Source organism: Barbatula barbatula (genome assembly GCF_947034865.1).
Source record: "Barbatula barbatula genome assembly, chromosome: 8".
In the NCBI taxonomy this organism is placed as follows: Eukaryota; Metazoa; Chordata; class Actinopteri; order Cypriniformes; family Nemacheilidae; genus Barbatula; species Barbatula barbatula.
Window position 1 is genome coordinate 6,416,474 of NC_136771.1, and position 17,213 is coordinate 6,433,686.

Below are 17,213 nucleotides of genomic sequence, written 5' to 3' on the forward strand. Positions count from 1 at the left end.
AATCCAGGTTTCACTATATTTGCTTTTGTAGGAAAAAGAAATAAACATCTGATCTCTATAGGAAAGGACCACCAGTACAGTCATTCCCAGACTCCCAGTGTCGTAAAGAGACAGTGATGTGCGTTTCACCTCTTTGCTTCTGTAAAGAACACACACTCGGGTCTAATCGCATGGTAACCGGTGCCAAGAATGATTCCATCATTGCAAAACACAAGACTGAATTTGAAAAAAAAGCTCATTGTCACATTTCATTTAGATGACTGCCATATTTTTGCACACAGTGCGTATACATTTGATCAATAATGTGTTCCCTTGAGATTGGAAACAAGAACCTTGGAGTGGTGTCTTGCATTAAAGCATTCAGATTGCCAGTTTGCTTTACTCTTTTTGTGAATAAGCCTTTCGTCTGCTATTTGCGCTGCCTTTTCATTTCGTCCTCTGTGTAAACAGATCTTTCATTCTCGTTGCTAGTTGCACTTTTACATCGATTTAATCTTTCTTTACTAAATAGTTTTTCAGTCCTTTTACAAAACAAATTCTAAAGTTTCTCACATCGTCCTGTAAAAACAGTATTTATCTGGAGTATTGATGCTTTTTTGCGGTTCCAAATGCACTAATCTTACGTCCACAAAGGTGCACGTTTTATGGTTAATTCTTCACGTTGCAGAGCTCCGACAACCCGCCGTTCTCTTCAGACGTGAATGGATGGCTCCATTACCAGATAGTTGTTTACTTCAAAGAAGCTCAAACCGTCTGCTAATGGATTGCGATTAGGTTACACAAGTGCGGCGGCGAATAAGCAAACACCTGCCCAGGGTTTTTTTTTCAGACCCTGTTAAGAAGACATTATGAATTATTTCGGTCTAATTAACGTCCCCAGAACTCAATTAAAATCCGCACCGAGTGCTTTGCCAATATCCGTTTTTCCCTTCATTTATTTCTGTTTGGCGTATAAAATGTCAGCCAAGGCTGAATGTTTTCCACACTGGCGTTCACAGGCGTCTTTGCTCTCTCCTATGACAACTCCGAACCGTGTGCAGAGTGAATGATGATCCTCTGGGAGCTGTACACATTCCTGAGAAAAGTTCTTTAAGGGGGATTTTGAAGGCTGTTAATCCGTGGATTTGGTTGGCTGTGCATACACACAAACCGAAAGAACGCTTCACATAATTTTGCGAGGTTCTCACACTATGGGCGATGGGTACGGTCAGCATTCACCCTTACGCAGACCGTACCCATCGCCGGTTTTACTCAAAGACATCTAAGGGGTTTTCTGTACCCCCCCGTCCCTACCATCAAGCTGTTTGATCCACTAATAGGCGGTGAGACGTCCGCTGTCTTGCGGTTTCAGACCAGCGGGGGAACCCTAGATGAGCGTACGCTACTAACAGATCGATGAGAAGCGCTGCTGTTTACAGCAAGGTGGGAAAACGTTTGTGAGGATGTGCTTGTGATCAAGAAGACATGTAGAGGTCGGGTTTAGTCTGGATTTAGTTATGAAGTGTGACGCCCATCTGACCAGATCACTTGCGCTGTAAGAAATATTGTATAATGTTTTCGATATGTGTATGTGTGGTGTATTTTACACCTTTCTAAAAATAGGGTACAAAAGAGAGCTTGGTGTTAATGGAAAGTAGCTAAAGTCTGCACGGAAAGTCACTGGATGATGTCATATGCCTCCTATGCTAATTAGCATAATTACGACATCATCGTGTTGGATTTGCTTTCAGTCTGTCTCGCTTTTCTCCTACTTTCACATACTGTATTTGAAACAGCTAAATGCCCAATAGAGCTGATCTCATTTACTTATTTTATGTTTCTGTTCTCAGGCAATACAACAAGAGAGACCATTACTATAAAAAGTTAGAAAAGTTGCTAATTCTAGTGAATAAAAGTATGAATAAATGTGACCCATGAATACTAGAAAAGTTGCTAAATCTAGGGAATCAAAGTACAGTATGACTCATTTTCAGCCATTAATACTAACAAAAGTCTAAAAACTTGCTAATTCTAGGAAATGAAAATATGAATAAATGTGACCCATTAATAATAATAAAGTTGCTAATTCTAGCAGCAAAGTCGCATAGAGTTCATTTGCTAAATGCATTTCAGTTTTAAAAACAGAAATCTATTGACTGCAATAAAACTTTTGCCTTTTTCTTCAGTAAAGCAATATTATTTTAGAGTGTGTTTGACAATTTTGAATAGAAAAATAGCCTTGATCTACCAACATTTAATGATTTTAAATCTATAAACTAGCTATTGTGATTCATCCGTGTGGAACCCCGTTCACCCCACAACCACAGAATTGGATCGTTACTGCACATTTCTGTTTTTTGACCTGTTTTGTATCCATAATGCATATGATGGCCTGTGGCTGGACACCGGGGGTCCATTTGAACCCACGTTTCAGCTACCAGCTCATATCACCATCACTGTGTGAGTACAATTCACATGTACATGTTTTGTGTCGGCATCAGGTGGCCTTGCATGCGTGCGGAGTGGCTACAGACATGGTGCTGGATCGCTGCCTGCAGGCGAGGGCAGGATTCGTGGTTAGTCCCTGCTGCTATGGATTCATTCAAAACACGCTCAAGTTCAACTTCCCCAAGAGGTAGAACGTTATATCTATTTCTGTTTGTCTCTCTTTATCTTGGTTTCATCTTTCAGTCTACGTCCACCTATTTCGTAGTACGCAGGACAGGGAAAATTCTGAAACCTGTATCGGATATAAAGCTGATTTATCGGCTGCGGGCAGTTTTTATTTGAATTGAAAACGCGAAGGTCACAAACTGTCTTGGCAACTTGCCTTCATTTTTGCATTTATTTATTTTTAATTTATATGTTTTATTGTTTTACCCATCTCCCAAATTTTCTTTATGTATTTAGTATACATAAACTGACTATAAAATGAACTTTAACAAAACAAAAGAAGTTTAAAATGTGATGCAACCTACATTGTGTTCATTGTAGCTCAGGGTACAAATGTAATGCATGTATATCCAATGCTCGACTTTGTTAGTTCACAGCATGAATAAACTTGTGTGTGTGTAATAACAGAGTTTAATTCCAAATAGTCCACATGGCCAGAAGTACTCCGAATTGAAAACAACACCCTCATAAATAATAGAAAGCCTTAGAAGATTATGAAAATGGATGAGAAAAACAGACACTATTATCCAGTTACCGAATAAAGATAATAAAGATTTTTTATTTTGTCTATTTTTGTCTTCTGATCTGTGAATGTTCTCGGAATATAATGTTCTACATCAACAATAACACAGCTGAGGCTCATCAGCCCCGCATTACATGTTGGCCGGGACATGGACAGATTCGTCCAAAGAAAAGAGAGATTGCTTCAACTTTTAGACAGTGAGAATGAGTCATCATTCTTTCTCCATATCTGTATGAGATCTCAAAATTTGGTGTAAACTTTCATTTCATCATTTCGCTCCAGGGCATGACCGTCAGGGTGGCAGTGAGCGCAGGAAATTATTTTTCAGGGTTGTGTTCACGCCGTTGCCATGACAGCGGTCTGTCGAGGCTTTCGGCAGCTGTGTCATTCGCAACGTCAGACGGTAAATGTACCAAATACACACAGAATCTTTGGGATTTGAAGACCTTTTCTTGACCTTTTTACATCTGTATATGAATCACATCGTGTTTATTTTTAATGTTATTGTTTAACCCATGTCCCATATTTGATGTATTTAGAATACATGCTAGATAAAAAAGGAACTTTAGCGAGACAAAAAGGGTGCTAATTTGGAATGTAGTGCAATTTACTTATATTAGCTGAAAATTGTTACATCAAGATACATGTTCTGACCCACTCATAATAGTGGCATAAGACAATAAAGGTGCGAAGTGTGAGATTAAGGAGGATCTATTGACAGAAATGCAATGGAATATACGAATCTTCATAGGTGTCGACATCTTAGTCCTGGGTAAGCCACCGAGTGCTTCGAAAGGAAGAGGGGAGGGATGGAGTGCGCCATTTGTTGCAATTTGCAACCTCACTCCTAGATGTCACCAAAATTCACACACAACCTTTAAATGGTACAAATGACATACAGTATTTAAACAATGAAACGACTTAATTTGGTCCTTATGAAAAAGCTTGTGATGTTTTTGACACGCAAACCGAATATTTCTGATTATAAACTGCAAGTTGAAGGATGTACTGTTAATCCAACTAATACTGTAAAAGATCTAGGGTTTATATTAGACAGCAACCTGTCATTTTGAAATCACATCTCAAATGTCACAAAAACAGCCTTTTTCCACCTAAGAAATGTTGCCAAGTTACGAAATATTGTTGCTGACGCGGAGAAGCTTATACATGCATTTATGACCTCAAGACTTGACTACTGTAATGCTCTACTTAGTGATTGTCCTGCATCATCAATAAACAAACTACAGTTAGTTCAGAACGCAGCTGCCAGAGTTCTAACCAGGTCCAGAAAATACGATCACATAACCCCAATTTTATCAACCCTTCACTGGCTACCCATTAAGTAACTTATTGACTTTAAAGTTCTTTTAATCACTTATAAAGCCTTAAAGGGTTTAGCCCCTACCTACCTAACAGAGCTTACAACATCTCACTACAACATATCACGCTCTCTAAGATCTCAAAACGCAGGACTTTTGATAACACCTAGAATAACTAAATCCACCAAAGGGGGCCGAGCTTTCTCATACGTAGCACCTAAACTCTGGAATAGCCTTCCTGATACTATTCGAGGATCAGACACACTCGCCCAATTTAAATCTAGACTAAAGACGCATCTTTTCAGCCAAGCATTCACTTAATGCAAAATATGCTAAATAAACCACCAGGAGATGCTGACATTAGATATTATTTACTAGAATAATTTAATTTACTATATAAAACACCATGTAGCGTGTTTTACCCTTTTTTGGGGTTTTTATTTTTCCCCTGTAAAGCTGCTTTGGAACAATGCAAATTGTGAAAAGCGCTATATAAATAAAGTTGAATTGAATTTTGTTTTCCTAGATGTAAAAACTCTTGTTAGTTCACGTGGGCCTGGGCCCCAATAGATAACAGCGTTTGGCTTGTTGCCCTCGGGGTAAATCAAGTTTGACATCGCCAGTATGGATTGTGTATCACGTATGATTTCCTTACGTCCAAACAAATGGTCCTCTTCTTTATATTTCGTTAATGCGTCATGTCATATTTCACTTGTGCTTCAGTGTGTCTGTGCGAGTTCATTGATTTCCCCCTGGTCTCTCTCTTCACAGTATGAAGTTTGCTGAGACTTTGAGCTATAAGGTTGGTGTTCCATTACTCACTTTCATTCATTATCGCCTACACAAATGTGATGTTGCACCATCTTATTGAAAAATGTCTTTCAGTTTTGTCCAGTATAGTAATTCTTTTTTTGTCTTATTATCTTTTTATTGTATGTTTCTGATCTTTTTCTAACCCCATCCAGACTGTGGATTCATGAAAATGTATTATTTTGGCTGTGCATTGAAATGCTGTTATAGCTGTAATTAACTTAAAACACGATTTTACTTTGGGAATGAAGATCTGGTTCAATATTCAAACCTACCGAATGATTATTAAATTCACTTACGCTAACACTTCTCGGTTGTCGAATAGTTTTTTAGGTTTAGACCGAATACTGTATTGAAATACTTGCATCTTTGTCAGTATCGGTTCAAATATCAAATTCTTTACATCATCTTAGCAAAACTAGATTTCGTAAATTGGTATTAGCCAAAAAATGCTACATTAACATATTAGATCATCATTGTATAATCTATATATAACCCAACCCTTCAACTGTGTTTGTTTTCGTTCTTCATCATTGAATTTCCTTCGCTCAAACCATCCCAGCTGCATAAATAGGGCATTCGTGGAAACAGGGCAAACATCACGTCTGCACGCTGCATTTTTTTTCAGTTTTACTTGTAGATGCTGATGGAACGGTGAGTGCTGGAGTGGCAGGAGAAGTGAGAGTAATGGAAGATGTTAATCAGACGTATCTCCCCTTCATCAGGGTCTCTTCACTTTTACCGTTACCGTCTTTACCCAAAGATGAAAATTCTGTCTTCATTTAAAACCTGTATAATCAACAGCGCGACCCATTTACTTATTTTGTATGGACACAAAACCAATGCAAGTTGTTTGGTTACCAGTTTGGTTCCTCTAAGTATCTTCTTTTGTGTTCTGCAGAAAAAAGAAAGCCATACATGTTTGAAATGACAAGATGGCGATTAAATTAGATTTTGGGGCCAACTATCTATTTAAAGACCCACTGAAGTACATTGATGTGCGCTTTGTTCACTGTGTTGATATAATTTTCACTGAAACGGGAAGTTAGGGTGACATATTGAGTGGCTCCTCCCACTTTAAAATAGCTACATGTAATACTGTTTAGCACACTTCAGAGTATGAAACTCGATGGGAAGCTGAAGTGCAGAATGATGTCAAAAAATTGTTGGTCCGTTTTGGCGGAAGCCATTTTGTCAATGTTTCGCTGAACGTTAGTTTATAGATATCCTTAGGGCTAACATATTCATGCTTCATACTTTATTGGACCCCATTGACTTCCATTGTTTGGACACAAAACCACGGAGACATTCCTCCAAATATCTTCTTTTGTGTTCCACAGAAGGGTCATATACAGATTTTAAATAACATAGTAGTTGTTATTATTGGGTAAACTATCCCCCAAAATGATCTATGCAAAACATTTTATGCATTTTAAAAGTCAGATGTCGGCTGTTCATTGGAATTCTCCACAGACAAATCAGTTTGTGTTTTAATCTCTAATCTGATTGTACTTTAATTTGTGGAAAACACAAGGATTGGTTTAATAACGCCATATTTCTCTATACTTTGGTGACAACGCCATTGGCACAAACACAACACATGCCGTAGAAACGCTGTACCGTGTCAAGGCGTGTTTTGGAAACATTAGAGTGAGTAATAGCATTGATCACATCTATTAGCCTAAAGGACTAAACCTGATAGCAGGAATCAATCTGGCGGGGCAGTTACATTCCCCTCCATCCCAAGTAGTTTTACTCAGTTAATGCAGAATAATGGTGCCTCAAGTCATCATTTGTGTAGAACAGAAGCTGCACTTGCTGCGTTTCCGCTCAACAGTCGCAATTAGAGTCGCCGGTGCGTTGATTGATACAGTATTGTTTCCTCTGTCGGCAGTTACAACAGTTGATAAATGTTCTCTTCCCTCACCAGAACCCTAATGATCTGATATATTGATATTCCTCTGCAATTTACTGCAATTCATTTTTTGTTTGTTTGGTTATGTAAGTCTGTTTAATGTGTTATGTCCTTGTGTTAACATATGTTGTTTGTTTTTTAGGAGCACATGATCCTGTGCAGGTTTGCGGACCAGACAGATGTCAGTTTACCCCTGGAACGACGATTAATCGGTACGTTTAGTCTTCTAGCAGGTGGATAGAGAGTTATAGAGTGTTGGTATTGACTAAATGTAAATGTAGATGGTATTGCCTCAGAGGGGAAAATGATCTTTAATAGAGTTAAATGGGAAAAAAATGGGATTTTGGGGTTTTCCATATGACTCATCATCGTTGTTAGGAACTTACATTACGATTATTACGAACACTTATGTTCGCACTTGGCGTGTATCATGTTTTCATTTTCAAACTGATGCTGAGGTGAGAAAAAGGTGAACACGAAAGGATAGAAGATCAACATCTACAAGAAAGCTGTAATCGGATTGGCTGGTTTTACATATCTGCGTAAGCATGCATGTGTTTATGCATCAGAGAATTTATCTGGAACAGACGGTTAGAACAATCCAGCATTTGCTACTGAAGCGGCAGCTACAGTTTATTTAGGCTTAGATTTTGGTTTGGTAGAAATGGTAGGAAACAAGATCAGAGACGTCAGCTCAGTAGCATTTGCACTTTTCGTGACCTCTTTCTCCACCAAACCTCACGCAGCTGCCGTCTTTCCATTTGAAACCGCAGAGACGACAGGCTCTCAACCTCTTCATAAAACACATGTTAACCAGCGCAGATGCCAGTCAAACTGCTGCTGAGGCTTTTAACCAGATAACTTTGAGTTTAGATGATATGGCCTGATTAGATCAAGTTTATATCACATTCTTCTGTTTGCCTTTGAAAGGCACTGCTTTAAGATGTAAGCGCTTTTAATGGCTTTTTATCATTAGAGCGACCTTTTCTAAAGTAGTTTGGGTGAAGTTTAACATTTTATGAAAACGCATATGTAAAAGTTGTACTAAATTAGTTTGAAGTCAGAAAAACTTTTGAAAGGATATTTAGTGTTTACATTGGATAGGACGCTTTCTCTGGACGTTTTAAGTACGTTCCTGTTTAATGACTCTATTGTTGTTTAATTTGACTGTTTGTCCCTGGACGTTGGCCAATATGTAGACAACCGAAGTGTAAGCAACTATTAATCTTTTCAGCATACAATAGTTTTCTGGCGTTCTGCAGTATCAGGAAAGGACCCATCAGAGACGTTTGGAAACCAGGGTTGGAAATAAGTCAAAACTAGCGAAATGGCCAATCAAACTACCCCAAAGAATAGCCCAAAGACCACAAAATATGTCTCTCTCATACCTAAAATACATATTTTACACTCACTGTTATGCATTAGACACTTCAATCAATGAAAATCATTGTATAGTAGCTATCATCTTACCTTGTTATTTACAGCTGATGAACAATATTATTATTTATTTGAAACAATCATGACGAGATCCGCCCATCTGTTACCATGGAAACAAAAATCCATGCCCCTCCCTGATAATGTGCTCAATAGGTCAAATCATATAGTGATGTTTTAGAGGTTTTGTATAGAATATACATTTGGTACACTCTTAAAAATAAAGGTGCTTACAAGATTCTTCACAGCGATGCCATTGAAGAACCATTTTTGGTTCTACAAATAACCATTCAGTCAAAGGTTCTTTAAAGAACCATCTCTTTCTTACCTTTGCCTTCTAAAGAACCTTTTGAGAAACAAAGAACCTTTTTAGAAACAGAAAGGTTCTTCGGATGTTAAAGGTTCTTCCTGGAACCATTTAGACACGTTTATATGGCAACGTGAAGCATCTTTATTTTTAAGTGTAGAGTATATTAAGAGAACACATTTAGGTCAACTTAAATTTATGAATATGTCAAACTTTAGGGGAAAAAACACCTGTGGAATCAGCCGGAAAACCACAGAGTTGGCAACCTTGTTTGAAATTGTGTATTTTTGTATTTGTGTATTATAACGTCAGCTGCTTTTTGGAATTCTCTACTGACAACCTGTTGTATTTTTCATTTAGTCATTTAGCAGACGCTTTTATCCAAAGTTCGGGGAGCAATAAGCAATATGTCATAGAAAGAGCAATAGTACAATAGGTGCTAAAACAATGTTACTAGTTAACGTTGTATTGTATCAGATTTTAATGTCTAATCTGATTGTATTTACAAAGGTTGCCTTAATAATGCACATTTTCCTATATTTTGGTGACAACACCATTGGCACAAATGTGAAAACCAGGTCCAATAACTTTGTTTGTTTCCCAATCTTCAGGGAAACGCTGTATGGGACTGGTAGACCTGGACCGTAGCTGGGCAGCCAAGACTCATGGGTATTCTGTAAAAGTGATGACCATGGTCCCTGAGGGCTGCTCTCCCAAAAACAATTTGCTGGTGGGGGAACCTGAGAGATAGCATTGCATTAGAATCTCTCTTGGACTGATTTGGTTTTAATTTGCAAACTTTTATTCATTGTTTTTATTAATTGTTTATTCACCAAAAGCATGGGTCTCTCTCACACGCACACACACAATGCTGAATAAACAACGGTCCCATTTAATTGTGCAATCAGTTTATTCATTTCTCTATCATGTACTCTTTAAATAGTTCTTTAATTGTGGCTGCATCGGAGTGAATTTTGTTGCGGTAATGTCGTATAGTTCACCGCACCGCCGCTTGACGTCTCGCCCTGGGTTTGTTTGTTAAAAGCCTCAAAAAGCCGCACTCCCCCTCAATAAATTAAACATGACATCAAACGCTGTTTGCAAATTAAATGCATTGAATGGCGTAAAAAGCACCTCGCACCCTCTCCGTCGCATTATCTCTTATTATTCACGAGACAAAAGGGTCTCGAAAGAGTCTGCTCTTCACCAGTTATTACTGATGTAAAATTATTCATTGTAATCTTCTCTTCTCACTCGCAAGAAAACCTGCGTAGCGTTCATTTGCTGCTTTGTCTTGGAAACATTTGATTCAAAGCATCGGAAGTAAACAACAGCAGGTATTAATCGCCGTTCCCCCGTGACGTGGGTCAGGAAGATCATAGAGGGTTGATATTTATGAAATGCATGTGAGCGGATTAATCGAAGCGAGTTTATGAATATTTTATCAGACCGTGACTCATGCAAATGTCGAGATTTTTCTAGATTTGTATGCAGATATCAAAAACTGATTCCCTCTGCTTTGTTTTAGATCGTAAAACTCTTGTTTCTTCACTACAGAACAGCTGTGGGCCGTCACACTTGTGCTTGTACCGTAAAGGCAAAATGTTCCTCTTCTTGAGGAACTGTACAACCTTTAAGCCTCAGAAAGCCAAGCTAGCAAAGCTCATCTGAATTCTGCCAGCAGAGCCAATCCATCTGAGTGTGAAAGGATGGAGACAGGGCACCTTCCAAAGTGCTGGAATCATTTCAATGGGAAGCGTTTCTTTTCCAAGGATTGGCTCTGGGCCCTGGCCAAATGTACATGAAAAATCATATAGAATAGGATGAACTGAGCAGGGACGTAAACGGATTGCTGCGATGATACAAAAAAGACATTGATTTATTCGTTATTTACAAACTGGCCCAGTTTGGCAATTTGCGCATAGTGCAAAAACATTTGTAAAGGTATGGACACTGAACAATACAACATTTATTAAACTTAATTAATATATTTATTTTGTATTATTAATAATTATAATTCATTATGTTATTATTAATTCATGTTCATTTTAGCATTCACTAATAGATTTTTAAAGGGGAGGTCTGATAGATTTTCACTTCTTTAAATATTGTTTGTGAGTAGTATAGTTGTTTGAGCATAAACAACATCTGCCAAGTCGCAATTCACGAGTTCGCCCTCGCTAATAAACAGCTCCTTGTTGGGATAGATGGTAAAGCATGGGAATGAAGGTTATGCGTATTTGGCGTGTTGTGCAGGGAGTGGGCTCCGAGCCCGCCGGATCTATCCGAACCCGGAGCACTCTACCCTGCTCAGAGCAAGTGCTCCGGGCTCGGAACCGGCTCGAGCCCAGAACACACCCCCCCGGGGGTCCTGCGGGACTTTAGAAAAATGAGAGGAGCTGGGGTGGAGGAGGGATGCTTATCTGACAAGATGCAACAGGTAAGATTGTTTGTCTATTTATGATAGAGCTTGCAGGAGCTGATAGGGTAGATACGGTGATTGCTGATGGTGAACCAGCCTAGATCATTAAGTAGAGATTACGTGCTCGGCTGATAGGTGATTGCTGATGGTGAACCAGCCTAGATAATTAAGTAGAGATAGCGTGCTCGGCTGATAGGTGATTACTGCTGATGGAACATCGGGCTGATTTATATGCTTAGGTTCCTCCCGAACTTTGTTAATAAAACATCATTTCACGAGTTCGCCCTCGCTAATAAACAGCTCCTTGTTGGGATAGATGGTAAAGCATGGGAATGAAGGTTATGCGTATTTGGCGTGTTGTGCAGGGAGTGGGCTCCGAGCCCGCCGGATCTATCCGAACCCGGAGCACTCTACCCTGCTCAGAGCAAGTGCTCCGGGCTCGGAACCGGCTCGAGCCCAGAACACACCCCCCAAATGCAAATAAAGCTGGACAACCGCCGAAGTACGCATACACCCCCCCAAAAATGCCATGCTGTGCGTTACGGAGGTACAACCTGAAATTTAATAAACGAAAGGATGAGGGCCTGTTAGGGCTATCGCTGCTGCGATACTGGCCTCATGGCTAGTAGTGTCTGCTGCTACAGAGCTTTGTTGGAAGCTCGGGCCCCTGCGGGGGCAGTTGCTGCTGTGATACTAACCTCATTTCTAGTAGTGTCTGCTGCTACAGAGCACTTGTTGGAAGCTCGGGCCCCTGCGGGGGCAGTTGCTGCTGTGATACTAACCTCATTGCTAGTAGTGTCTGCTGCTACAGAGCACTTGTTGGAAGCTCGGGCCCCTGCGGGGGCAGTTGCTGCTGTGATACTAACCTCATTGCTAGTAGTGTCTGCTGCTACAGAGCACTTGTTGAAAGCTCGGGCCCCTGCGGGGGCGGTCGACCCTTGTGCGACCAATGCGCTTGCGTGACCAATGCACGAGTGTGACTGGGAACCCTTGTGCGACCAATGCGCGTTGCGTGACCAATGCACGAGTGTGACCCTTGTGCGACCAATGCGCGTTTCGTGACCAATGCACGAGTGTGACCCTTGTGCGACCAATGCGCGTTGCGTGACCAATGCACGAGTGTGACCCTTGTGCGACCAATGCGCGTTTCGTGACCAATGCACGAGTGTGACCCTTGTGCGACCAATGCGCGTTTCGTGACCAATGCACGAGTGTGACCCTTGTGCGACCAATGCGCGTTTCGTGACCAATGCACGAGTGTGACCCTTGTGCGACCAATGCGCGTTTCGTGACCAATGCACGAGTGTGACCCTTGTGCGACCAATGCGCGTTTCGTGACCAATGCACGAGTGTGACCCTTGTGCGACCAATGCGCGTTTCGTGACCAATGCACGAGTGTGACCCTTGTGCGACCAATGCGCGTTGCGTGACCAATGCACGAGTGTGACCCTTGTGCGACCAATGCGCGTTTCGTGACCAATGCACGAGTGTGACCCTTGTGCGACCAATGCGCGTTGCGTGACCAATGCACGAGTGTGACCCTTGTGCGACCAATGCGCGTTTCGTGACCAATGCACGAGTGTGACCCTTGTGCGACCAATGCGCGTTGCGTGACCAATGCACGAGTGCTGCGGGGGCGGTCGCTGCTGCGATACTGGCTTCATTGCTGGTGGTGCCTGCTGCTACAGACCACTTGTTGGAAGCTCGGGCCCCTGCGGGGGCGGTCGCTGCTGCGATACTGGCTTCATTGCTGGTGGTGCCTGCTGCTACAGAGCACTTGTTGGAAGCTCGGGCCCCTGCGGGGGCGGTCGCTGCTGCGATACTGGCTTCATTGCTGGTGGTGCCTGCTGCTACAGAACACTTGTTGGAAGCTCGGGCCCCTGCGGGGGCGGTCGCTGCTGCGATACTGGCTTCATTGCTGGTGGTTCCTGCTGCTACAGACCACTTATTGGAAGCTCGGGCCCCTGCGGGGGCGGTCGCTGCTGCGATACTGGCTTCATTGCTGGTGGTGCCTGCTGCTACAGAGCACTTGTTGGAAGCTCGGGCCCCTGCGGGGGCGGTCGCTGCTGCGATACTGGCTTCATTGCTGGTGGTGCCTGCTGCTACAGAACACTTGTTGGAAGCTCGGGCCCCTGCGGGGGCGGTCGCTGCTGCGATACTGGCTTCATTGCTGGTGGTGCCTGCTGCTACAGAGCACTTGTTGGAAGCTCGGGCCCCTGCGGGGGCGGTCGCTGCTGCGATACTGGCTTCATTGATGGTGGTGCCTGCTGCTACAGAGCACTTGTTGGAAGCTCGGGCCCCTGCGGGGGCGGTCGCTGCTGCGATACTGGCTTCATTGCTGGTGGTGCCTGCTGCTACAGAACACTTGTTGGAAGCTCGGGCCCCTGCGGGGGCGGTCGCTGCTGCGATACTGGCTTCATTGCTGGTGGTTCCTGCTGCTACAGACCACTTGTTGGAAGCTCGGGCCCCTGCGGGGGCGGTCGCTGCTGCGATACTGGCTTCATTGCTGGTGGTTCCTGCTGCTACAGACCACTTGTTGGAAGCTCGGGCCCCTGCGGGGGCGGTCGCTGCTGCGATACTGGCTTCATTGCTGGTGGTGCCTACTGCTACGGAGCACTTGTTGGAGGCTAGGACCCCTGCGGGGCCGGTTGGGCGAGTGGTGCAGTCTTCGAGACTTTGAGAACAACGTCGTGAGATGGAAGCGCTGGCTGCCTTGTTAACAAACTGTATTGTGGTGCCGCCTTCAGCAAAGAAGACTGGCTCAGCCGAGCCCCAGATGTGAGAACCATCTCCTCCGAAGGTGTTCCCGGGTGTCAAAGCTGGACAACTGGTAACTTGTGAATGCGACCCCTGCTTGAGTCGATTGGTCCGAAGGTGATGCGATCTTCAAGGAATCATGAGTCAAAGTGGCTGAGGTTTGAACTAACATCCGAGACTATCAGATGATACGGGCAAGGAGTGTTTGCTGGGCTTCCCTGAGGAGCGACAAGTCTGTCCGGATGTAGCTTCTAAAAGCCTCTGATGACCAACGGCCTAGGGCTTGGATCTGCGGCTGGGATAGGCCCTTTTGGGTGGCTGTGGTAGCTGCGCCTATGCGGAAGGAGTGACCGGAAAAGTTGTCTGCTGGGATGCCAGATTGGAGCAGGACGGCTTTGAGGTGCTTCTGAAACCAGAAGCGTGAGGCCGGGCGATTAGAGTCGTCGACGAAGAGGGGATCCGATAAGGCCGCTGACCGGGGTTGTCTGTAGCGAAGGTAGGCTAGGAGGGTTCGATATGGCTGAATCGGTGAATTGATGTTGAACACGTAGACGAAATGACCTCTCCTGGTCTGGTCAGTCTTACTTTGCTTAATCGAGTAAGAAATCGTCTCCGAATCCAGCACCTGGAGGTCATTCATGGTGGGGTGAACTGAAGGGTCGAATTTGGATGTGGTGGTGATCTCTGAGCATCGTAGAAAGCCGAAGAACGCCAATGTGAACATGGCGTCAAGTGTGCGGGCAACATGTGTGGAGTGATATCCCTTGCGGAGGGTGGAGATGCATTTGGTGAGAATCTCCAAGGTAATGGGCCTCCTAGCGTCCTGACGGGCGGGTTGGGATCTTCGTATGCCTTGGATAACCATTGATGTTTGGGAGCTTGCTATGGCCGGTGACGGGGAGTTGAAAATCAATTTATGGAAGAACTGGAGTCCGCTGAGGTAACCTCTGATGGAGCTGGCCTGAAGGTTTTTTGCGGTGTTGAGAAATGAGATGTATGAGGTAATTGTGAGGAGAGAAAATTCTGGGAAGGGAATGCTGAAAGCCTGGTGAAATGATCTGAAGCTTCTCCACGCCGTGAGGTATGATTGCAGGGTCCTGGGGGAAACTGCCTTAGTTATGGAATTGAGAGAGGCATCGAGAAGCGTTTGCAGTGGGTGATTCACTGGAAGATCAACTCCGGATAAGGTTGTACAGGAATAGGCCTGGGGTCCGCTTCGAGCGCCAGCAGCCTGGACTTCTGCCAAAATCTGCGCTCTGATGTTGCTGGAGACTGGTGGAGGTTCCATCACATGCACGTGTGGAGGCGCTGGCATCGCAGCGGCTGTGGCCAATGAAAACGTGGGGCGTGCCTGTTGAAGAGAGAGAATGGCAGTCGTTTGCGCGTTGTGCGGCGACAAGCTCGTGCTAGCGTTGGCAGCGGCGCCGGAGATATGAGGCCCAGGGACTGAGGCCTGTGACTCTAACGGAGGCAGCCTCACCCCAGAAATCAATTCCGGCGCCGCGGGCCAAGATCCAGGGGCGGGAAAAGCGAATCTAATGGCGGCCGCTTGTGCGTCTAACAGAGATAGGCTCGGGGTAGCGGTGGTAGCGGTGTCAAGGAATTGTGGTACGGAGACCAGCGCTTGTGTCCCCAGCGGAGGCAGCCTCGCACTGGGGAGCCAAGAGCCCGGGGCGGGCAAGGCGAATCTAATGGCGTCCGCTTGTGCATCTAACGGAGACATGCTCGCGCTAGCGGCGGAAGCGAAGAACTGCGGTCCGGAGACCAGAGCTTGTGTCCCCAGCGGAGGCAGCCTCGCACTGGGGAGCCAAGAGCCCGGGGCGGGCAAGGCGAATCTAATGGCGTCCGCTTGTGCATCTAACGGAGACATGCTCGCGCTAGCGGCGGAAGCGAAGAACTGCGGTCCGGAGACCAGCGCTTGTGTCCCCAGCGGAGGCAGGCTCGCACTGGGGAGCCAAGAGCCCGGGGCGGGCAAGGCGAATCTAATGTCGGGCGTTTGTATGTGTAACGGAGACAAGCTTGCGCTAGCGACGGCGCCAAAGAATAGTGGTCCAGAGACCAGCGGTTGTATTCCCACCGGAGGCAGCCTCACGCCTGAGACGTATGGGTGAGCCAGGGCTCCTGAGAGTTGCCGGCCAGCCTGTACGGGGCGGTCATCTACAGTCGCTGTGCTGTCCCACGCGTTGAGCTGATATGCCGCGGGCTGCCGGAGGTGCTCGATCGGGATATCCGTGGCTTCTAGCATGACCTGAACGCTTCCAAGACTTGCCGAAGGCTTGCTGCGTCGGCTCGAGTGAGGGAGGCCTAGCCGAGCCGCGGAGGTAGATTGCCCGTGCCTGGAATAGACGGGACCCCGAGCCGAGCCTGGCTCGTTATTGACAGCCGATCGTGCCAACCTCATCGAGGGGACGTCAGCCTGGGACGACACGTAAAGGGTGTAGAGCTCTAGTTTCGACATCCGCCTGCTGAATGGGACGTCCGCGTTGGCAAGGGCCAGACGAAGGCTCTGGATCGTCCACTTGCTGCATGCAGATATCTTGGGGAGCGCAGAGGCGTATGATGACGCCGGTGAATGAGGTGGAGATCGTGCCGGTGGGAGCGATGACGAACCCTTCCTCTTAGATGCACGCCGCTCAGAGCGGCGGGGATGGCGGCCCCGCGGCGAAGCTTGGAAATAGTCCGTATAATCCGACCCTGAGCTGGAAAGCTGGGGTGCGCATGATGGCACCGAAGGATCTGGAACGTTTGCTACTTTAGAGACCACGGGAGACTCTGACATAGTGGCGAAACTTGACGATGCTTATCTGACAAGATGCAACAGGTAAGATTGTTTGTCTATTTATGATAGAGCTTGCAGGAGCTGATAGGGTAGATACGGTGATTGCTGATGGTGAACCAGCCTAGATCATTAAGTAGAGATTACGTGCTCGGCTGATAGGTGATTGCTGATGGTGAACCAGCCTAGATAATTAAGTAGAGATAGCGTGCTCGGCTGATAGGTGATTACTGCTGATGGAACATCGGGCTGATTTATATGCTTAGGTTCCTCCCGAACTTTGTTAATAAAACATCAT

At 44.8% G+C, this 17,213-nt stretch overlaps 1 protein-coding gene across 2 annotated transcripts in view; it reads left to right on the forward strand.

Moving 5' to 3' along the window:
* The window catches only part of gstcd (glutathione S-transferase, C-terminal domain containing), a 40,083-nt gene extending 30,221 nt beyond the window's left edge, over positions 1-9,862 (forward strand). For both annotated transcript variants that reach the window (XM_079463383.1, XM_079463382.1), the window contains exons 9-12: positions 2,481-2,614; positions 5,266-5,296; positions 7,362-7,431; positions 9,572-9,862. In XM_079463383.1, the coding sequence (XP_079319509.1) occupies positions 2,481-2,614; positions 5,266-5,296; positions 7,362-7,431; positions 9,572-9,711 (375 nt within the window). In that variant the 3' untranslated portion in view covers positions 9,712-9,862. The remainder of the gene's footprint in view (positions 1-2,480; positions 2,615-5,265; positions 5,297-7,361; positions 7,432-9,571) is intronic.
* The last annotated feature ends 7,351 nt before the right edge of the window (positions 9,863-17,213 follow it).